Source organism: Eufriesea mexicana, unplaced genomic scaffold (assembly GCF_001483705.2).
Source record: "Eufriesea mexicana isolate 0111107269 unplaced genomic scaffold, ASM148370v2 scaffold12690, whole genome shotgun sequence".
Classification (NCBI taxonomy): Eukaryota; Metazoa; Arthropoda; class Insecta; order Hymenoptera; family Apidae; genus Eufriesea; species Eufriesea mexicana.
In genome coordinates this window covers 176102-201719 of record NW_016920259.1, presented here as the reverse complement: position 1 = coordinate 201719, position 25618 = coordinate 176102, and the positions used below count along the sequence as shown (strand labels likewise).

Sequence of the window (25618 nt, the reverse complement as noted above, 5' to 3'; positions counted from 1 at the left end):
TTAGCTCTTTTAATTAGAATAATTATTGTACGACTAGTTCTAGTATTTTAGTATTCATATAGGTCTGCTTATTATTATGTAACTGCATAGGAAATTGATTTAATAATTATAAGATACACGTGTATAATAAATAGTGTACTGTAGAATAAATAGATATAAAATGAATAACACGGATGTTAGAATTAGTACATAGAACACGTGCATCTATAGGTGTTTATTACATAATCACGAGATGAAATATAAAGTTTTAATAGCAAAGGGAAGATTTAATGCATTTGTATTTAATCGTTAAAATAAATTTATTTTTAATAATTGTTAAATCAATTACGATTTATTATTGCGCAGAAAATAATGAACGGAAAATCTTTAATGGAAGTTAATAAGAAGTTAGTTTTCTTAACAAATTCTATGGGGGCAAATATTTCGTATGTGATTGGGTTAAAATAGTGAATTAGGTATATTAGCTGTTCTCAACTACTCGATACGATGGCTCATCTTAGATTCCAAGTCATCATTTATATACACGTGTATAGGAGCTTATATACTGCTTTATATATACCCGTGTTCTACCGTGGCCTCGATAATTAGTATTACTATAATCACTTACGTAATCATTTGTAAGGAGCATAATTGCATGACGTAAATGATATACATTAATCATCAAAGAAATGTGTTCCATTTTTGATACCTAACAGGTTTCTTATCTGTATTTTTATCATATTTTATTACATACATTATATATATATTTCCGATTTAGTTATTTATATTTGAAATATTTTTATTAAACAAAGTATTATATTTATAATTTATATTTATATTTATATTTTATATCTATAGTAAATGTTTAGCAATTTATATTTTTTATATATTTACATTTAATATATTTAATATATATTATTAAGTCATTTAGAATTTTATATTTAATTACATATACTATCTATATTATAACGAATTGTTCATATCAAATTATTTGTTTACCTATATTAAATGTTTAACATTTTAAATGATAATAATAAGGAAATATTAAGTCTTATAATAACATTTAAAAAATGAAAGCAAGACATTAAATTTTATGAGTTAGTTTTGAGCCTGTATAATTTAATATAACGATAAGGAATGTTTTAGCTAATATAGTTTCTAATTACAAAATCTAATAAAGAATAAACGTTAGCCACAGAAACATTGCTAATTCGATACCATTTACAAATTGTTGAGAGTAACCATAGGTCACTAGTTAGCAAGTTAAACTTTGAAAGAACTTATACTTTCAAGCGAAAGGCGAACATATTCGCGAATGAAGCCTTGGAAAATACCTAGCACGAAAAGATGATTAGGTGTATTGACAGAAGTTAAACAGTGTGTCGTCTAGTACTAACAGAAGTCTGGTTATTTAACAGTTTATAGACTGTTTGAATATCACTTTCTTAAGGGTACTTACAAAGAGTACATAGATAACATATCGATTTGTTATATTTTATAATAAATAAATACATATATTTATTATAAATTAACACATATCAAATGAAATTGATCATTAGGATTATCTCAAGAATAATTTTGTGAGAATATGAAATATACAATCTTTATTAAGAAATATATTTCAAAATAGTCATTTAAAAAAGAATTTTAATAATTGAAAATCTAATAGAAAGATTCCTATTATTTCACATTTTTATTTTTATTTTTTACGTGTATTTTATTAAATCTATCTATACTATAATATTATAACATTATATCATATTTTATGCAATAGTTTGAAAAATTCTTTATGTATAACTTTTCATTGAAACAAAAGACAAAAAAATGGGGGAAAAATTAATGAGTTAAGGTGTTGATAAACATATCAAGTTTCAAATGATATTATTGAAGTAAACAAAAGAATTTAACTCTATTTAGTTAATAGTTCTAAACGCGCAAATAAAATTTACAAATAAAGTTGTTTATGTAAAAAATGGGACTTTAAACTTTAACAAATCTTGTTCGATTTAAACATTTCAAAGTAGATTTGAACGAAATTGATTTTTAATTATGACATACTGCCTCGTAAGGCAACTTATATGTTTCCATTAACATTACGCGAAAGAATAGTTCAAATAAGGTATACGTCTAGCTGGTGAACGTTTGCAAATTGCGCGAATCAGTGTCTCACCATCAAGGAACCCGAGATTATACATGTAAAATACTCATTGAGTTTCAAGCATGCATACACGTTCGACTCCAATTTCACATCCTCTCGTAAATCGACCTCTGCAAATTATTGTTGAACTTCCTGATTTTTCCGTTCAAATTCATAGCGTAAGATCTTCAAATACCTCGGTCACCTTTCAAAAGCTCACAATTTGTATTTTTATACGAATTGAAATGATCGATTATTTAATTGATCTGTGGAGGGATATCTCCCTTATTATAGCTTTTATGAAGCAGACAATACACCGCGATAAGAAAATATTGTGATTAATAGCGAAGATTGAACCTGATATGTATTAGGGGTACCTAAAGTAACCAGCTATAGTAAACCAGGATAAAGCAAAGCAAAAAGTTTTAGAAATTTGTAACAGTTAATTTGCAGATTTTGAAGAATATATACCAGAGAGAAAAATATGATAATATTATAGAAGCTTGGGTACCGTTACTTTTTTATGTCGTTAAACCCTTTTTCATATTCTACACCTATGATACACTACCAATATTAAGTAATTTTTAATATTTTATATTCAAAATATTAAGAAAATATTTGGTGACATAATGCTATAATTGTATGACCCCTTAACAACCATATTACCTGAAACTTATACGTGTTCGTGAAAGAATCGATGATAATAATTATATCACAATATACGATATACATTAATTAAAGTTAATTAATAAGCTACTAGTCGACAGCATACCATTCATTCCTGTCCAGTTTAATCTCGTCTTACAAAATTTCCATACTCTCTATCCTGAAAAAGAAATAAAATACCAAAGAGAAACGACGACTGAAAGATTCGGAACAAACCATTTAAACTTAATAAACTGCATAATGGGGTGCAGAGTATGCGACTACCTTTGCCAATTTGCGTACTCGTGTAATAGTGCTACAGCGTACTAAGTACTTACATTATACGATTAACTCGATCTTTCAACGAAAGCGCGAGCGAACGATAACAACGTTATGTCAGACACACATTGCAGCAACGTTTGCATGAACCTTAACGAGAACATTATCGATGGTTAATTACCCGTGAAACTGCTGTCTGCACTTCACATCGAGTACCAACTTCTGTGGATAGTACTTCTCCAGAATAAATCGGAGAGGAGTTGGCAAAAATTGTTTTCTGGGATAGAGTAAAGTTTTTTCTCTTTCTTCACCGTTCATGTCGTTCGTTCTCCATTTTTATTTTTTATCTCGAACGTGGGAAAAATTTTAAGTTAAAGTTTAATTTAAGACATTAATTCACTTCAAGTGGGATTTTATCTATAGCAATGTCTCGACGCAGTACTTCTCTAAAATAGAGTAAGTTAGAGTAAGTTGATGGCAGACGAAATTCACCTTATCTATTAGTTAATAGGAAACAATATAAAATAACGAGATTAAGATTATCTAACATCGAATTCCAAAGTGAGATTGTAGCGATAATAAAAGCTAAGATGAGGCTTGTGAAATGTTTCTCGCAAAATCACTCTTTTCGTTAAGCCTCATAAAAATCGGCGAGTACAGGTTCGATGTGCTCCCCTGTTAGCAACCCTAGGCTTGCATCGAAACATTCCAATCAAACTTTATTTATTCGGTCGCGTCAAAAACGCTTATCAGCCACGATTCTAATTACCCTCGTATCGTAAAGAGCGGCTGCAATCTAAACTCTGAATTCACGGAACAGTTTGAATTACCATAAATTGCCGGCGTCGTTCCGAGAATGCAGGTCATGGAATCCAATGCGTTGAATCCATGCAGTGCGTACGTTTCCTCCCTTGGTGTCGAGTTTGTTACTGTATTTTTCCCGCTAAAATGATACCCATTTCGTACAACCGCATACAGACGGTCTGTGTCACTTGAACGTATTCGAATAGGTCCGCAATCAAGAGTCATAATGAACGGGAGGGATATTGAACAGAAGTTGCCCGCGAAAACGTTCACGATTGGTTGGCAATCAAAGGATTTAATGAACGGGGTATCGAATGGGAGATGTTCGATATATAGAGAATAGGACATTGAATGGGGATTTCCATGCATTTTAAAAACACGTCAATAATCGTTCGAATGGAATTTCACAAAGATCGAAAGCGTAACTATAACAGGAACAACGATATTTCAAAAATAATAGTATTTCGCTATACTTCAGAGTAATTTAATTTAATTTAACGTTCGAACCGATCGATCCATCAGACCTGAATCCATTGGCACAGAATTTAATTAAATTGCACTGTCCTCTTGAATTATTAAAGTATTACTGGGTTAAGTTCCTCACAGAACAACGGGAGTATCTTGGATGGGATTTGAATCGGTTCTGATATTCGTTGAACGCGTTTCTTTTTGCTAATTCATTTAGGAAGACCTTGACAATGTGTTTATGATTCCCTCCTTTGTGGGTCATTAAATATTCTTCGTGGAAAATTAATTTGTTATCCTGGTTTATAATTTAAGCTATATCCTATATAGTTTATTTTTCTGTCAGCTGTTTCACGATTATCGAGATTCTACATTGTGAAAGAACCCATCGCTTGCACTCTTAGCGTGACTTCTAGCAAAAGGGTGTAGCAGTAGTGCCTATCTAAAATATTCTAATCTACTCTTATATTATTTTAGAATATTTTAGATGAGCACTATTGCCACACTCTTTTGCTAGAAGACACTAGCTAGAAAACCCTTTTGCTAGTGATGGGTGCTCGTGCTATCAATTAGGTAGATAGATTGATTATTAGACATTTTCAGTAATGCTCAATCAACGTGTTCTTTCACAATGTAGAATCTCGATAATCATGAAACAGCTGACAGAAAAATAAACTATATAGGATATAGCTCAAATTAGCAACTAGACTAAGAAATTAATTTTCCACGAAGAATATTTAATAACCCACGAAGGAGGGAATCACAAACACATTGTCAGGTATTATCTCAAACTTCGGACGGTGGTTAAGGTGTGTCAAGGTCTTCCTAAATGAATTAGCAAAAAGAAACATGCGTTCAACGAATATTAGAACCGATTTAAATCCTATCCAAGATACTCCCCTTGTTCTGTGAGAAACTTAACCCAGTAATACTTTAATAATCCAAGAGGACAGTGCAATTTAATTAAATTCTATCCATGTTAAGTCTTTTGTCCTATAAAATGATTTTATAAAATTTGTCGAATTACTTCTCTGTACTTAAAGGTTTAATAATTGATTTTCTTCATAAAGCTCTTCCATGATATTCCTTGTTTACTCACCTTATATATGATGGCATGTAATTTATAATATAACAATACCTATTCGTTGCAACTTGCTGGCACAATGATTCAAACACCCGTCGTTCGTTACAAGTTTTCACCCGAGTAATTTCTTAACAACATTAAAATAACAGATTCTCTTTTCTTTCTCGGTGGACAGGAGTATAACGAAGAGGTAGGTCATTATCGCAGTAAAGAAATTTGTTGTTCGTTGTCCTCGTTATTATACTTTCATTAACAGCGAGCGACAGGCATATTCGTCGAAACGTTTTAATTAATTTCATCAATGAGCATCGAGTATAAACGGGAGATTTCGTCTTAAATCGGTTTCACGCGTGTGCTCTTCCAGTCTCATCGAGCTTGACAGATTTATCGATATCGTTTTCGTTGTGAATTTCGCAACTGTAATTCGAAAATTCTAGAATACCGTAGATACCGATCTGCAGATTGAACTTAGGTTATTTATGAATAAATGTCATGCGAATGTACACTTGCTGTGTGCACAGATATAGTCGATTTTTATCAAATCACGTGATGCAGTCTCATGGTATTTTCCTTTTCTTTCATGTGCCATCGATAGAATTTTCATTACCCATGTTGTAAGAGTATTTTTTAAGAGTATTTTTATCTGTCATCTTGGGTTATTTAAATTGTCACGTATTTTCTGTACAAGCATTTTTACCTTCTCTTTGGAGTTGCATCTGTATTCCTAAATGATACTCGTTTGTCTTTTCATATATTGTATTAGATAGCGTTTTATAAATGTGTGAGAGTTCATTGTAGACAAGGATCTGAATTTTCTTTCACTTTTTGGATCTTCTAGAAGCACACTTTTAATGCACTTTTTAGTTTCTTTTAAGAACAGTGTCATAGAGAGGTAAGTCAGTGATTGGAGTGGATTTGGTGAGTGAGAAGCGGGGGTAGTTTTATTTTTGGACAAAAACTGTCGAATCAAGTGTACTGTCGTGAAAAATTGCTGATTTAAAAAAGTGAGAGAACAAAGAACACTGTTACTTTTAGAAGTGACCTAAGCGGGGAAAGAATTTTCTCATATAGTTCGCTAGGTGAAGAGTAATGATTTACGATAAAGTTGTGTATGTCAGAAAATTCTTATCCTACTATCGTATCGTATCTTATTTTAATAATATCTTTTATTTTTATTACTTTTATTTTTTTTATTTCGTATTTAAAATTTATGTAATCCTGTTTTTTATGATATAGTATAACAAAACGGAGGATAGTACAATGAAATACTTTACAGTCCTTACATTTATAAATTATTCCGTGTTTGCACTTTCTTGTGAGGCATATTATACTGTTTTTATTGTCACATGATTTTGAAAATATTGATTTATCTATTTTAGCTAAATAATTTATTTATTTAAATATATCGGTGAATTAATTTTTCCGGATTATCTGTTTCAAATCAGTGCAGTGTTGTAGCTATTGGATTAAATTAATTTGTTGAATAGTTGTATTATTTAGTTTAATATTCTTCTCGTTTCATGGGTTGAAAAGTGGCGAGATATTTTACCCTTTTATTAAATACTAAATTTTTTACGGTTTCAATTGCATGTTTTTAATTTCCAACCTTATGCTACTGATATCATATCAGACACGAAGTTTCTGTTTCTCCTATTGTTTCTGTTACTCGTTTCTGCATTGATTTCCCTAGTGTCGTTTTTCTTGGCTTCTAGGCTCGTACATCACGTATCGATCTAGTTTCTAGCTACTATCACCGTGTTTCACGAAAGCATTGTATTTAGCTGAAAATTTCATAGAGTCTCACGATCTATGTATATCTAGGAAGAGAAAAGTTTTAGACCACTGTGGAAGTAATGTACATACTATGTATATATAGAAATACTAGAGGATATATATAATACTATTGAAATTTTATAGAAATAAAATTCGTTATTCAAATTCTAGTTTAATTGTACACGAATATCTGTATTTATCTTTAGGTATAATTTAAATAATTTTGGCTATAGTAAAGATTTACGATGTACTTGAATTTGTCACTATATTATCTTTCAATTATAAACAAATATTTTTATTAGATATATATTTAAAAATAAGAAATAATTATCTCATCTCTATTTAACTATGAATCATTATTAAAAATATACGATGGCTATCAAAAGTCTCTAATTATAATATCATTTTATTCTATACACAAGATAAAGAGTTTCTGAAAATAAAATCCCACTGCACATGTACTACATGTACTATAGTTTGTAAATCAAAACACCATTAAATTCTTCGTAGAAAGAAATTAATGAATGCACATATTAAATTGAAACAGAATTACTACTCAGCTGAGAACTTTTAGAAGCCATTATAAATTTTTATACACACACCGGTACAAAATGTACGGTGTGTAATAATGATTTGTATAAAATGATTAATGGTCTCGATAATTTAAACAACCGTAAAAATTTTAATAGCCATAAATATTTATATCACAAATTACCCTGTTGCGAGATTATTGATCATGACACGGATCTTTTTTGTACAGACAAGTACGCTCATGGCGTATCTCTTTATATTAAGCATTGTTATAGGACTTTTAAATTCAAAATCTTAGAATAAATCATTGTGTATTTTCAGAAACTCTTTGTCTATTTTAGAATCTGTTATACCGGTTAAAGGATGAAAGAATTTTAGGCTCTCAATAACCTAATATTTAATTTTTAATTTGTATTTTAATATTATAACTTATAATTTATTTATTATATTAGATTTTTATTCAATTTCCCATTCTCTACTTAATGTTTAATTAGGTCCAAATTTGATTAAATTTAGCTATTTCTATTATAATTTATATTTAAAGTATTATGTTTTAGTTTTTATAACATACGCATAAGTTTGTGGTAATATATTTGACAGAAAATATATTTCTTTCAAATATTTCAATAATCTCAAATCCCACCCTTTGTTATTGGAAAACTGTTTAATATAAAATTTTATTCTGTATTATTTTTATCACGTAAGTTGCATTAAAATATCGATCATCTAATTATAGCGGAAACTGATACCGATTAAAAATTAAATACGAGAAATATAACAACGAAACAAATATTATTGTTATGTAATATATAAAATTTATAATTCCATATAATTAACGAATTTATGAAGTGTTCCACTCGAGAAACACACCCTCTTCTGTTTTCAGTGACTGGTTATTGTGTACTTATCAGTGGGCATATATAACGTTGGCAAACTGTAATAATCTTTGTAAAACTTTCTTATCGGTGTTATCTAAACAAACGATTAGTCGATGTATTTTGCGACTCGTTTTTTGTAAATATTGCTAATCACGTATCTAAATTGTAGAAAATAATGCCGAAGAACGATACCATTTTAAAAATAGGTACAAAGATCGTATAATTATTTACGTTTCTTATAACAGTACCTTATAGAATTATCCTGTACCTTCACAGATAGCCAATTGTCTTCCCCCTATCCAATAATACGGGAGATTAATAGTAATTAGTAATCTTAACAACAATCGTGATTACGGGTGAAGAATAACATTGAATGGAGTATTTTTCGATCTATTCATCGCTTGGGAAATTCCTGCCCCTTTGATACTTGATTCCTACGATTTCAACGATGAATTATCCCGTGAAACCTAGCGAGATCAGATCGATGAAGAAACGCGATCGCAATTACGTTCAACCCTTTTCGTTTGCATCACAATCGTCCACTGATTTATTTTCAGGCTGCGACTCATCACGTTTATTGTTATTTAGCTAATATGCGTAAATTTTGTCGAGTATCTGTTGACCATATTCGTAATTGCCATTGCCCTTGAGGATAGAAAATGAACATTGGCGAATTTTGGTAATAATTCAAATTGGAAACTATTCTCACGGCCTCTTCTACAGGTGCTACGTTCCAAGTACCGAATTCTAATTTATATTTAATAAATATTTCACTATCTATGTATATCTAATATAAATCATGAGATAATTACAAGAAATATGGATGGTTGGTTGGAATCATTTAGTTGCTACTTTTTAATCCCATTTTCCTTGATACGACGTTTTATTGGTGATAATAATGGGATAATAATTTGGAAAATGGATCGAAAGATTGTTTTTAAAAGTTATAGGGAAAAGAAGGAAATAGTAAAGGATAGAAGATGTCAGTTCTTATTTAAGTTTTCGTTGAACCTCACATCCACTTTGTACGTATTTTGCAACTCTGTAAAAGGAGGTCGACGAATTAAATCTAATTTTGGAAGGTGCTCTACACGCCAAATATTTTGAGATCGCAAGAGCTGAAATGCCTGTTGTTTTCGTAGGTATACGTATAAAATAGGGAAATGAATATCAGATTCGATAAGACAAGCAATATAACATCGATTCTTCCCTCAAAGATTCTTATTTTTACCATTTTAATTGCTTTTTTTTAAACTTCTGATACGTGAATAAATGAAATAAAACATGGAATCAAAATAAAAGACGTAGATACAAATAAGCAATTTTTATCATTATTCGTCTTTTCGAAACTTTTCCGTTATTACGAAAAGATAATGAAAATGTTGTGCATTTTAATTTTTGTATATAACTTTGTAGAAGTATGTAACGAATTATATGGAGCTGAGTTTTTAAGGGAAATTCTATTAATAATTCACTTTATCCTTTTAGCATTTGTTCTCAAGGTCGAAATGCCTTGTTTTCTGTTAGTCAAGCAAGAATGGTAGAGGTTATTGACTAGCAGCTAATGTCTAAGGATGAGCGTTTTTGCCAAGACCGTATTGATCCTGGCAGAGTTGCTAGATGCAGTTCACACAGCCACTATATGCACTTCTAATCAATAACTTATGAACATCGTGTTCGTATTGTACACCAGATACATAGCTATCTAAAAGTTAGAAATCATTCATATTGGACTACTACACTATGGTATCTTACTATACGAGGCACTAATTATTCAAATTTTCTTGAATTTTAAATAGATTTACTAGGCCATTTCTTTTATAAATAGACATTAGAATTACGTCAAAAATATAAGAAATATTGCATTAAAATGAACAGAAAGATTTCGAGTCTAGATACGAAATATTAAAACTGAAGATTTAAAAATGAATTAAAAAGTTGTTTAGTCAAATATATATTCTGAATAGTTTCCTACATTTCTTTAGTTTTTGGGATAAAAGTTATTTAATATTTTTTTTTACCAAGCCTTCCATTTAATCTCATCACTAGTAGAGTTCCTCACCTGTGTTTCGAATGGTGGAAAGCTACATGGTGCCAGAAGCCCAATAGGTGGATAAACCTAACGTATTACCTTGTCACGTGTTCAGATTAGCGTGAAACGAATCGACGAAATCGGATGTACATGTTCGAGGACAGTATCCATATGTTTATGCATACATATTTACAGTCCTTTCTCCAGTGAAGTAAGTGACCTTATTTAACGCATATCATGGAATTTTAGTCATTTAATTTCTGTTTATTCTTGTTATTATCATTCTATAATATAATTATTCCCCTGTAATGAATTATTATTATTATTTTTAATAATGACTTAAATAAAAGATTTACATAAAATAGTAAACTGTCCTATTAATATAAAATGAATTTATAGTGCACATAAAATCGATGCACATTTGCCAATTTGATTATATTTTAATTTCTAATCTTTGTTAATTAATTTTTCAATATTTTATAATTAATTCAATACTAGATAGGACAATAGCTACCAAAGTAATTTTTACAGAATCTACTGAATTGTCTTAATTTTTTCTGTTATCACCGACAAAGATGACTATGACTGACTGTGAAACCTATTAGGGCTAACTATACATTTTATTTTAACAGTTGGACTTAACTTTACTTACTTTTTGATTTATGTATATTATAATTTATATTATATTGTATTATATTATGTCATATTATTATATTCATTTTTAAAAAACACTTGTTTGAAGGGTTTAACCCTTTGCACTCCTATATCGAGTTACACTCGATGTTTTTTGATTCTTTATATACTGAACAAGAAAACAGAAAATAAGTAATTGTTTGAATATCTTAAATTCAAAATATAAATTACAACAATGTACGAGAACAATATTTAACATAATCAGTAAACAAAATTCTTTAAAATAAGTAGCAATCGAGGAAGTGTTCTGTTAAGTAAATTTCAAACAAAATACTTAAACTAGTAGGGAGTTATTGGCAACAAAATTGAAAATTGCAACCCCGAGTGCAAGGAGTTAATCTCCAAGTACAAGGATATTTTTTTAGACTTTTTTAAAGATTTTTTTAGATATTTAGATATTTTATATTTTTATATTTTTTATATTTTTTTAATATGCCTGAAGAAATATCGGTTACGATGTTAATTTAATTGCCAAAATAGCTAAGGTATTGCTCAAATAATCAAATATTTCAGTTGGCGGAACGAGTTTCGTACGACCCGAATTTCGATTGCCCAATCGGCTATATCATTCATAGGTCTCGAGACTATTTTTATTCTGCATATTTTATACGATCTGGCACGTGGACAACGGTATTACATATTTCATGCACAATTGGCATGTTCATCTGCAAGATTAATTTCATTTGTTACTAAACCCACGTCACGCGATAGTCTATTTGACAACGAGTCAGTGATACCTATCATCGTAAATCGTAACAGCTAATCTATCTGCTTGTTTCGAATAGAACAATTTCGAATTAAATCTTGCTTTTAGATATTTACTTACGAAAGCTCATAGATCTTTAAATTACATTCTATGCATATTAAAAGTAGTAAGACGCAAATTAAATTTCGCGTATATATTAAAAGAAGCTGAATCTTAAATTTTCGTAATTAAATTTTATTTAAAAAGAAAATGATATTAAACACAAAAAAGCAAGGTCCAATTTCACTACGATTTTACAATATTAAGAATCGATGAGAACTATGGTCTTTAAGAATCATGATTACTAGCTGAAAAAAGAATTTGACCATGCTGCCAATTTGAATATGCAAATTTTAATTCCTTCCTGAATTCATTTATTCGGATATGCGACGTTAAGGTTGTAGTTGATTCTTTCCAGAAATTAGTATAGTAATAACCTACACCGTGTTATAATACAAACAGTAACAAACGATATACACAATGTCGAGATGTGTTAATATTTGCGTATAATCGGAATCATTTAAAATGCATTAAATCATTGGTTTAACTGAATATTAATTAAAATGATAATATATGTAGATATGGAGAAAAAGAATTCCGAAGTACCTGCTTGAATCTCTAAATCCTTAAACTTTCGATTCAATGGGAAGATCATTCAAAGATGAAGAACATCATTGTTCGATGACGTCTTGGAATTTCTGTGTCAAGTACTGGATTGCTAGCTATTGTGCTCGTTGACTAGAATTCCATTTTCACTAACCTATTTTTTGCTCTATTTTGCATCGAAAATTAATTTACTTTAATCTTTGCACGGTCTATGAACAATAACTAATTGAATATATTAATTAAACATTTTTCACGGATATTTTAACCAATTAGAAATTATTCGGAATCTTTCATTACGTGATTCTGGTTTTGACAATATTTCTTTGAAATATTTAGAAACATCGGAAATTAACCCAAAAAATCTCGTTTAAATCTCTATTGATCCTTGACTACCTGCATTTTATAGAATTTAAAGAAGGAAGGAAATAAGTTACATTTATTTTCTTTTGGAAATCAGAATTCCAAGACAAGACATTAGTGCCTGAATTTGAATAAAAATTTCATATAGCTGTATCTAGGTATATGGAAAGGCATTTGAAACATATGTAAACTACATTCTGTAATGGTGACTATTTGATTTGGTATTTTCATAATTATTCAGTGACACAGAAATTAGAATTATACAGCACTTTTTCAGTTCCTCCGAAATTTAAAAATAAGAATACTTATTTAGTATCTACACATGAAGTATGTAAACGAAACACGTGATTATTCGGGAAACATTTGTGAAAAAATATTAATTATGATGAGCATTGAATTCCCTGTTCATTATTAATTAACAATTTTATGACCGGTTTGAAATTTTTCTATGAAATTTATTACATGTAAATTCTAGAAGCAAGTGCCCTGTAATTTTTCCTAAAAATATCATATAAATATGTAATACATATTTATCGTATAATTTTTCTTATCGAAACTGTGAATTTTCTAGTTTATATTTCTTAAAAAATTTATGCTACCGTGCAATCTTTTAAAGTTGAAGTGCATGTTTCGAAATGCTATACTGTAGCAAGACAAAATAACCATCAATTATTTGTAATATATACAGTCCTTGAAAATACTATGTAGTCAGGGACTTTCGAATACCTACTCATAAATTGAATATTTCTGATATTCAACTACAAGATAAAATTTATAAAAATTATAAAATACAATATTCGCAATGTGTCTAATGTTTGAAATGTTTATAATTAATAAATTGAAATTGTATGCTGCTTTTATCGAATAACTACTTGTAATTATCACGATAACATCCACCATTATGAAACTGTTGTACAAAAATATGAATACGACTGACAAACTGAACAAAATGAACGAAACAAATGAAAATCACTTTACAATTAGGGGGATATAATCCTTAGCTGGAAATAATTGTAAATTGACTTCTAACGAGATTTTCATATACAAGAAAGGGAATATTCGAAAAATTTTAATGCTTTTGGTATTAATAAAAATAGATTTCTATGTGAAGTATACCGAGTGCAATGAAATTCCGTTTAACAATCATTTCTATTCTCAAAGATATAAAATACGACAAAGCCTTAATACGTTTATATTTTTACGTTTTATTACAATCTCTAAGTGATGAGGAAACGTATGTATAAATAATTCTATCTATAAAGATAAGCATATGTGATAGCAACAGCATGAAGTGCACAGAAATATAGAACAAAAGCTACTATACTAACATGTGAATAACCCTTCCTTCAACTTCCGGTCTGTATGCTCCAACCATGTCTTTAGACTAATGTCACTCAGCGATAAACGGTACTGCAAACCGGTTCTCTATTTCCATTTATTTTTTTCTCCTATATTAATACATACGAACTAATTTTTTATTTAACAATTCTATTTGTTTAAAGAAGGTTCATTAAAAAGAATACCTACACATCCATAATTATTACACGATTGACATAAACATTAGGAACACGATGGAAGGTTCAAGGAGGAGAATGTTTCGAGAGAAAGAATCACATTTTCGATCATGCGAGCACAGTGAATGAGATGCGTTTATCTCTGACGATCAGGAATTGGTAACAACATGAGTCACAGATGCAAATCGCAACTCGTCACTACGCCTTAACAATTCATTTATGCAAATGATCAGTGCTATACGGCATTATATCTGTAACGGAAATATTCTCGTTTATTAATCGTAAACTTACAATCACGCGATACAGTTATTATTGTATCATTATCTATCATTATCCACGAGAACAATGAAGAAGAAATGGTTCTTAGAATTCTTAAAATTCTTCAGAAATCGTAGAGGCGAATTTACGTTTTTGTTCAACTAAAAGATGAATCTAAAATTATCGATTTTGCGAAGAATAAGGAAATCTTTGAGTGAAATATAATATTTATATTTGCCTTTACTAAAAAAAACCTGTCCAGTTGTGTTTTATGCAATTGGATTCCTATATTTGAGTTCAAAGTTTCTTTATATCTTTGTATCTGTAGATCCATTCTATACTATTATATATTTTTTACTTTTGTAGTTGTAGAAGACGCGTAGCTGATTTTGGCAATGTTAATTCTGACTCTTATTGAAATAAGAACCTAATTAAATATATTCATTTATCTTATTTTTTACGAGTTAAACGCGAATATCGTCAAGAAGAATTTCATTTATTATTATTATTATAATTATTTAGTATTTTAAAAATGGCACATCGACAATAAATGATAAATTATGGCTAGAAGATAAATTCTAATTTTAAAACAAACTTTTCCTTCTTTATAATGTACCGAGATCGAGAAGAAAAACAAAATCTATGTTATTTCATCATTTATTTGCATGTCTTCTGAACGTGCATCATAAGGAAATTTTTGCGAGATCTCGTCTCAAAGGAGTTGTATACGAGTTATTTATGTATACATACGTTGTCAAAAGAGATTCTTTTGAAAACACACGATTCAAGAAAGGTTGACCGACACGGTAATTTGCATAATGCCTAGGAAAAAATCTAAATTTTCTTCTTTATCGTTGCAAAAAGTTATATGTTGAATGTCGTTGACGTCACAACTAATTGCTACTGACAGAACCGTCATATATAAAGAAAGGAACGCGTTTCCAACTATAATTTTTATGATAATTGAGCGCAGCTGGACGCTAATTTTTATCGCGAAAATGACCACGGCAGAGTAATCATTGCAGAGTATTACGCGTAATGTGATTTCGTGGTGGAATTACGTAAAAGCTGTGCAGGCGAATTTCAAAGAATAAAAAATGTCATTTTACATATACATTCTTTTTACACCGGTATTTTTAACCTAATATTTATGGTTGCTATTGTATTGGTCGTTTTACGTGATTTTACGCGGGAAGACTATCGCGTGTTACGATGATTTTGTCATTTAATTTGTGAATTAATTAATCTCTCAAATTTTGACGAATTATTAAGATTTTTATGTAGCAATTGTAATACCGAGGAGTGTGAAAGTAATGTGGTACAAAGGGCAATGTCTTTAACACCAGAATGCTGTGGGTAAATACAAAATTATTAGTAAATTTCATTAAAAAAGGGAAAAAATATATAAAACATAAAGATGAAATGTACTTACAACTGTACTTTGGAAATTTCATGTTTCATATTTTCGTCATACTTTTCGTCTTTGGAAGAAATGCAATTGTATCTTCGAGTCCTCAAATTTCATTATACCTAAAAAATAATTTCATATATGTTACAAAATATATAAAGATTTCGGTATTTTTATTATTTTTATTCCATGGCTTACGTGTTATGAAATATCCTGTTTTATATTATTGATTGTTCTACCCTCTGTTTTGGGTTCAAAATTATTTTTATAGCTTTTACACTGCAATTTTATTCACGTACGAAAAGAAATAGCAAATTTGTTAGCAGAACGTAGAAGCAAAACACGCATTTACTAATTTTATGGTGCATTTACCAATTTTTGTATACGATGAATAAGGTCCCGAGGCTCTTTTTCCGAACAAACGCATAAAAACCTTACAGAAAATATTCCTGCTTTTCGGTTTAATTAAATTCCCCATATTTTGTGACTTCTTCTACACGTGTTGCAATTAATTTTCCATATTGTATTTTACCTTCTTTTCTCCTTTTTAAATGGAATCGTAAAATATATCATTATATAAATCAATTGTGTTATTTGAAAAATATTGTATTTATTTTATATTGTACCTTACCATTTGCTGTTATGTTCTTGTATATATATTGATCGTATTTCACGTTGATGGAACGAACATCTCGAGTGGAAATCGAATCCCCTGAAATCAAATAAGAAGAACATTAGATTACTAACCAAGATTGAAAATTTTTAGAAAAACTTCAACGATAACAGAAATACTTATTTTGCAAGTTAAGAAACCCATGAATTTTAATTGAATTTTGATTCAGCTGCAAATATATCAGTGAACTGTTATTTGTTATTAATTTCTGAAATATCACAACAAAATTATCCCCTTAAAGTCATTAAGTAATTATGTTTTCATAAACAACTGGACGTTATTAATAAATAGATGAAATGTTATAATTGCTTACGTTATAAATAATTAATTTTTCAATGTGATACTGCAAGAACAATGATGTTTATAAAATCTACTTTAAAGAAAGAAATCATTTTGGAAATCGTTTTATTCGCGTGGAAAAATTGCATGGTTCCGTTGAAGAAACGACTGTAATCTCTGTTTAAGGATACATTGTTCCATCTATGAAAAAATTATGGTGCTAAGATGACGAACATGCGAATTTTTTCTTAGAAAATCATTATGCTTATGCTCCATTTAATTTCCCAGTTCATTCCCTATATATGGTGTCCTATTAAAACTTTATCCACTTGCGATTTTCTCAAAATTTCCTGTAATGGTAAATTTTTCGTTGCACAAATTAATAAGAAAGTTTGCAAATTTTTCATTTTGTTCCTCCGACTTCTCTACACGTAATAAATCTCATTTATCGACAGGTGATTCTTTTTCTTGTACTATGGTATTAATCGAAGATTCATGTCATTCGTGTTATTAATATTTCACTTACTTGTGCGATGAATACTTTTGATTAATACCCCTTAAGTATTACGTTTCACTTAACAGCATTACGTTGCAGAAAATGATACTTTTTTTGAACCATATATCTTCTACGGTTTTCAAAGATGAATCATTAGCAAGCTGTGTGTAAAAGAACTAGAACGTTGCCTGAATAAGATGGAACCTTGCCATATCTTACTAGAAACTCACGTGTTCAGTTTCAAGCGCGTGATTCGATGATGAATGAGTAGGATGTACTGGACTTATTTCGTGACCTACCTGTTCGCCAAGTCTCGTGCCACGATTATTGTTTCGATGCTTCTATTGAAAACAACGCGTTGGCTGTGATCAAATGAGATTGGACAACAGGTAGCAGACATGTCGAAGATCAGCAGACGTGTTTCGTAATTTTATTTACTTTACAAGTAAATGGAGATCGTTTAAAACCCCTGTGAACACATTTGAAGTAATATATATAATTATTAGAAAGTAATTGTTGAAATACTTGGAAATAATACTTATTCTGAACTTGATATCGTTGGCTCATCTATGATCTCAACGGTGTGGATCGGATTTGGTCGTTTAATTTTAATTCTGCGATAGAAATAAAATGAATTAATTGCGAAATAATTGCAATGAAAATATGTTACAACGTAGAATTATTTCGTTTAGAAAATTACTATAATACTTTCCTGAAATGACTACTGAACCTTAACGCCAAGGACGATAAGGCTAATTATGTAATTTTAAGCTCATTCAGTTAGTTGTTGAATATACATATCTCGTTTTGTTTCAGCTAATGAAATTCAGCAAACAGTTATTTGGCGAGAGGCTTTTTGCGAGGATTATGAAGGCTACATTTTACGGTCACTTTGTCGCTGGCGAAGACGAGGTACAAATCACTCCAGTCCTGGATAGATTGCGACAATTCGGCGTGAAACCGATTCTTGATTATTCCGTTGAGGAAGACATCTCACAGGAGGAAGCTGAACGGCGTGAAATACAGTACATATTTATAGTGCTTTTCCTTTTTCTAACTTTTTATTATTTTCATTCGTTTCTTTACAGAGCCAATCCTAGAACTCCTTGAGGGATTTGTCGTGTATGTGAATCGAACAATTTTAAATAAGAACATTTACTCGGTACAAATTCTGCCATACCTAAAACAGAAAAAGACTAAATGTTAACAAAATATTTGAAATAACGATAGAATCATATTTAGAACGAATATCTTTAATAATCATTTCATAATAATGAACAAAATTTCAAGACTTTTGAGAGAAATCTATTTCTACAACAGTGTCTCTTTTTGATATACTTACGTTTTGTTGCATATTATTTGTTACTGCTACTAATATAAAGTAATATAAAATTATAGCAACTAAAGTAACTAAAATTACAAACTATAGCTACTATAGTAATATAAAACGATAATATTAGCAAAATTACAATATAAAGCAGTCGATAGTTTATTGTTATTAATCTTTTAGCACGAGTTTAAGCAAGTATCCGTTTAATACGAGTAATGGTGATTTATAGAGCGTCAGTGTCAGAAGCTGGAGATGAGAAAAGGGAAGGTGTCTTAAAGAAGTACCATGTCGCGAAAACGTTCGCGGATCGTCGATATAAAGTATCATCGGCAAGAACGTACTTCTATCTTAATGAAGCAAGTTGCGAACGGAACATGGACATATTTATCAGATGTCTCGAGTCTGTAGCCGGTGAGTGAATTACCTGAATCAGTATGTCTTAATGTGTAAAATATTCTAGCTTTTTCTTTTTCATATAGAAACCTGGACAAGAAGAGAGCAATATACACTATTGTCTAAAAGTCTTAGTCCACATGACAAGGAAGAATGTTTTGTTATTTTATGAGTGAATTTAGAGATAGTTGGTATTATTTTAATTTGTTGTTATTTTTTAAGATGTATTTATTCCACGAATTAGTAATTACCTCAAATATGTGTTTGAAATTATTTGGTTTTAAGGTAATCAATTTTTTAATCTTTCAAACGAGTCTCTTCTGAAAGATTCTTTTAAAGAAATTATCGAATAATTTTTTATTATATTTAATAGGTATATCTCCCCATTTTTACGAAATAGATAGACAATTTATTGCTATTTTATTTTAATTTATTCTAGGTTTTCAAAAGTGTTCTTGAACTATAAACGAGCAATATAGAGAAAAGTATATTTAGAAATTAATTTATCTCATTTTTGTGCTATCAGTTAGAAATGCCTGGCAAATATGTTTTATTCAGTACAAAGTATACTTTCGTACAGTATAATTTAAAAAGAGAAAGAAACGTGTATGCATTGATATATAAAAACAACACAATTCCATTTGAGAAAAAGAAATTAATTTTAATTGCTTGAAGAATTCATTCTTAATTTCTGAATTATTAATAACTCATTCTTTCTTTAAAGTCTTCCAATTTTTCTTCAAATAATTTTTCGAACGAACAGAAACCAAATACCATATACGATACCAAGTATAATCGGAAAAGAAATCAATTAGAAATCTCTGAACGATTATTCACCCAAAATCTTTTCTTCCGTACAATTTTAATTTTTCCTACACTTACTTTCGTCGTTCCAAGACCGATCACGTAAATTAACCAGCCTTATGTGTTTTTGGGATTGACTTTTATCGCACACAAATTTATGGCTAATTCATAAATCATTGTATAACTTAAGGAATTCAGTGTAAGTTATCGAATATTGCACGCTCGGTAAATCAGAAAAGATTGCAACAGGGTGATTAATAAGAACACAATGTTGTGACTTTCAGAGTTTGAAATGAAATCAAGATTGGTGGCAAATAAATGATTAGAACATGACCTGTTTCACTACATTACTAAGCAAGTAGTTATCGATTCTTTTTTAAATTATTTTTTTATATTAAGAAAAAAATAAAATTCCACAGAATAATGTAACATACTTCTTTAATATACATAATAGGTCTCCCTATAACGAGGTTGCAACATTAGCCATTATGCAGGTCTTATGACGTATTATAATACCTTGTCACAGACTATAATACCTATACAAACTTTAATGGTACATTTTACGATGTTGGAAAGAATCCATTTATATGAGGAGAAAATATGATACAATTTAAACTAAAAAGTGCAAATGCAGTAAAACTGTTGTATTAAAAACAAAATGAAATTATATGAAAATAAATCCTGCGAAATCTTTTATCGAATATTATCAACTGTTTAAGTAACAAACTGTTAACTGATAAACTATTCTAATCATTTAATTATTTACATAATGAATTCGTGATGCAAATTAAGAATTATCATGTTGTATCTCTCTCTCTTACATACACAAGATTTGAGTTTGAAAAAATAAGGAATTAAAGAAGATACTTGCAAGTAATTCCAATGAAGAATAGAAATTGACAGAAATGAAAATGTTTATCAAGGTTTTAAAAAAATTGAATAAATATTAGGATCTTCTGTTTTAAAAATTTACAATTGTTCATTTTATTTTGGTTTCTGATACGTATTTTCGTATCTGTACTTCTCAAAGATAAATCAATGATAAACGTACATGTATATTTATTAAATCAATCTACTTCCAAATTCAAAAAAAGCTCTAAATAAATATTAGTACATACCCTTTGCTTTAAGTTAATAATTATTTTTAAGCTTATAAGCATTGAAAATTTCTATTAATAGAAACTTGAAAAATTGATCTGCGTTTTAATACGATGCCCTGGAAAATTTTTAGCGATGGTGATCAAAAGTTTTAAAAGAAATCAAGACCTAGAAAACGTACTGTCTATAAATATCTCTCCTAGAGGATCTTTTATTCAGCTATGTTACCAAATAACGTGACATAACGGGGTTTTGGTTCGCTCAAAAATATTTTATTCATTCAACTAACGTAGTTTCTATTTGAATTTGGACAATTGTTCGATAGTTTTTCGCAGGTACAAATTTATTTAGAGAGAGATTCTGGGAAATCACTATTTTATTTCATCAGAGAACACAAATTAAAAATGATCTTAGTTATTTAAAAAATAATTATCCGATATCTTTTCAATAGATAAATTTGTGTTACCTGTTGACTAGTTAGAAAATAATTGTACCATAATTTTTTCATGACATCAATTTTTAAGGATTCTTTTGAACATTACCATTTTGTTTCTTTCTTACGACGTGATAATTATTTAGAAAATAATGTTTCCTGATTTCGTTGTTGATTAATGGCGTTTTTACAGAGGGTCAAATGAAAATCTTGAACCTAAAACCTTTTTTGTTTGGAACTGGAACACCAAATTTCCATTGATTGTGAGATTTATGAAATTGGTAAGAAGAAAAATCCTTCCTTCTATTATTCCTTATTTTGTCCTTTATCCATTTTTCCTCTAAGGATAATCTTCTTACTTTCAATTTTAATACATTAAAATTAATATTTTTTCGTTCATATATTTTTGTACAGTTGCTTCAACGGGAGTTGGCTTTACCGCCATTAAATTAACTGCTCTTGGTCGTCCTCAACTTTTAGTAAGTGAATCTTCTTAACAGATGAATCTTTCTTGCCAAATTAAATCATAGTTTAAATCATAATTGAAATATAATAAAATTAGTCAAGTCATTCAACTACTCCTAATTATGTTGATTGAATAAATTTTTCTATTTCATTATTTTAATATAGCAGTTTGTATTATTCATAGCTGTAATTTTAAAAGGAAACAAAAATTTTATCATTATCTAATATTGAAAAATAATATATACGACTGTATGAAATAATTGCATATTTTATTACTTTTAGCTTCAATTATCAGAAGTAATTATGCGAGCACGACAGTACATGTCGGATGTAGTTGGTGGCGAAGGTGCCGTTTTGACTCATCATGCTAAGCCTGATGATTTTAGGAAAAAGTTTGAAGAGGCACATATTAAAGATGAAGCACCGGTACAAAAGTTTCTGCAAAAACTTCAGTCGGATAAAGAAGGGTAATTCCTAAAAATTATCACTGCTTATAAAGAAATTTTCCAAGCACATTGTCATATATCGTCTGTTTTCTTTATTTACCATTAGTTCTATATATATTATATCAATACATATTTGAAATAAATACCTATTTTCTTCCATTTCTTCGTTTATCGATAATATTTTTCATTTTACAGAGTTATTCACTTGTTCCCATGGAGTGGCATTCTGGACGAGAATTACGAGCTCAGCGAAACATTCCAAGTACCAGACATTAAAACGGGAAAAATGGTGAGGCTTATGACCCAACTCACGTCTAAGGAAGAAGAAATGTTCAGAAACATGATAAGACGTCTGAATAATATCGTTACGGTATGAACACATTAAAAGAAATGGAAACAAGCAAGAAATACAGGGTGTCCTATGTAATTTGTTACTTCCAATGCTATATAAACTAGTTATACGGGACACCTTGTATTTAAAAGAAAATTTGATACTTTCACGATTTATGATAGAAAGTACGACGAAAAAGATTAGTTTGTTAGCAAAGACAGAATTGCTAACTTTTCTTACAGGTGGCTGATAAATTAAACGTACGTATAATGATAGATGCCGAACAAACGTATTTCCAACCTGCGATATCGCGGTTAACGTTGGAGATGATGCGCAAGTACAATACACATAAGGTAAACGCTTTGCTTCCGTAGATGCGATATTATCACTTAATCAATTTTCAGTGGTCTAAACCCAAATGGTCTACTTCCTAGGCCGTGGTGTTCAACACTTACCAGACATATTTGCAAGAGGCTTTTAATGAAGTGAAAACGGATCTGGAACAGGCTGAACGTCAGAACTTCTACTTTGGCGCTAAACTCGTCCGTGGCGCATATATTGAACAGGTAATTAAGAGATCAACACTTTTGTAATTAACAATTATTTTTATTGCCCTAAACTAGTTGCTAGGTACAAGTAGATGAATTCTATATCTCTTCTTGTCTCATGTCTCTTGTTACATTATTACAAGATTTAGTACTTTTAATTTCTCGAATATCAATTTTCACAGGTTCGATTAAACTTATGAACGGTAACGTATTTCTCCATAAATAAGCGCATAAGAATAGTAATTAACTATAGCTTAGGAAAACACGTAATTTGATGTCAGTGACTATGAAGTGTCAAGACTGTATTGTATCGATTAAAAATTCAGAATGAAATTGACGAAATTGTTAATGTAGGAGAGAGCAAGAGCAGCAGCAATGGGTTACCCTGATCCAACAAATCCTACGTACGAAGCTACAACTGAGTCTTACCATAGGACTTTGATGGAGTGCTTAAGGCGGGTGAAACAGTACAAAGACAAAAGAGAGGATCCGAAAAAAATCGGAATTATGGTTGCGTCCCATAATGAGGATACAGTACGTTTTGCAATTGAAAAGTACGTACCGTAGAATGGTTTTCATATATTCATAAAATACGTAGCATATATCAAATTTTAACGTGTACATACATGTTTCCATGCAACTTCTTTCTTATATTTTTTTTTAATAGTTTGAAAAGTAATTGCTTATATGTATATAAACTGGACATAATATTTATTATCTAATTACATAAACTGTTATTCTAAATATTTTATGGCAAAACAGAATGGAGGAATTAGGAATCTCACCAGAGGATAAGGTGATTTGTTTTGGCCAGTTGTTCGGAATGTGTGATTATATAACATTTCCACTAGGTATGTTTATTTCTTATGTAATAAAAATTGGAGAGAACCGTACGATTACTTTTACTTTATACAAATTTTAGGCCAATCTGGATACTCTGCGTACAAATATATTCCTTACGGTCCAGTCAAAGAAGTATTACCATATCTTTCTCGGCGTGCACAAGAGAACCGAGGCATACTTAAGAAGATCAAGAAAGAAAAACGTCTTTTGTCGAATGAAATTCTGAGGCGTTTCGCGAAGGGGCAAATATTTTACAATCCGAAGGGAAATTATACTCCCGTCTGAGCTATTAGTTGTTTCATTTGCACAGACAGATTTTAAGTATCAAACTTAAGTAGTGATTGTAAATTATTCAAAAGAAAAAAAGACTTTTGTGGTACGCAAAATAAACGCGCGCGCGTCGGAGTGAATGGAAGAAATATGCAGTGTTATTCATTATACAAAATTGCCTTAGTGTGAATATTATCAAGTGCAAACTGCTCAATATCGCACCATGTGGTAGAACTATGTTCATTGCTCGTTATGTCTATTAATTAAAAGGCTCTTCGCAGTGACCGCGCTATGACTTTTATAAACAGGGAGCACATTTTATGCTTTATTAATAAATATCATGCTCAATATCACGAGCGAACGTGCTATATTGAACATGTATATTTTTTAATAATGATTTTTTTATAAAAGCAAAAAAAACAATTGAGATGTTTTGAAAATTAGTATCAAATAATCTCATTTGCAATGACCTTTAATATTGTCCTTTTTTTTACAAGAGATTTCTATAAAGTAGCTTTAAAGACAAATTGATAAATTTTTAACTGAAACAAATATACCTTTTTTGCCTGAAATCTACTATAGTCCTGTGTTTTATATTTTATTTAAGAATCTCGTAGTGCGTGCGTGCACGATTATTTATAGCGAACGTGTTTGAATATTTGTTGACATACGTACTTTATTATCGTTTGAAAATATATACACACACACACACACATACACACACACATATATGTATATACATATGTATATATATATATGTATATGATTTCCATATGAAAGTATAAACAATCGTCAAATTAAATCAATATAGCGTGTGCTGTATTTAACTAAGTTAAAATACTCGCGTGGGATGAACATTCGCTATTAGTTTCATAATATTTTATGCGTAGTTACCAGGAACAGATATTACCAAAGTTGCTAATATTGGCAAATTACGAGTCATAACTTGGATTTCTATTTGATCAGAAAGTGTTTGCACATTATTTACAAAAAAGAAAAAAAGAAAAAGTAAATAGCT

At 29.9% G+C, this 25618-nt stretch overlaps 1 protein-coding gene across 1 annotated transcript in view; it reads left to right on the top strand.

Moving 5' to 3' along the window:
• The window catches only part of slgA (proline dehydrogenase slgA), a 35515-nt gene extending 10608 nt beyond the window's left edge, over positions 1-24907 (top strand). The window contains exons 2-11 of the mRNA XM_017908731.1: positions 18456-18664; positions 19199-19380; positions 22112-22176; positions 22445-22629; positions 22804-22978; positions 23182-23292; positions 23374-23505; positions 23842-24041; positions 24250-24338; positions 24410-24907. Coding sequence (XP_017764220.1) covers positions 18456-18664; positions 19199-19380; positions 22112-22176; positions 22445-22629; positions 22804-22978; positions 23182-23292; positions 23374-23505; positions 23842-24041; positions 24250-24338; positions 24410-24615 — 1554 coding nt within the window. The 3' untranslated portion in view covers positions 24616-24907. The remainder of the gene's footprint in view (positions 1-18455; positions 18665-19198; positions 19381-22111; positions 22177-22444; positions 22630-22803; positions 22979-23181; positions 23293-23373; positions 23506-23841; positions 24042-24249; positions 24339-24409) is intronic.
• The last annotated feature ends 711 nt before the right edge of the window (positions 24908-25618 follow it).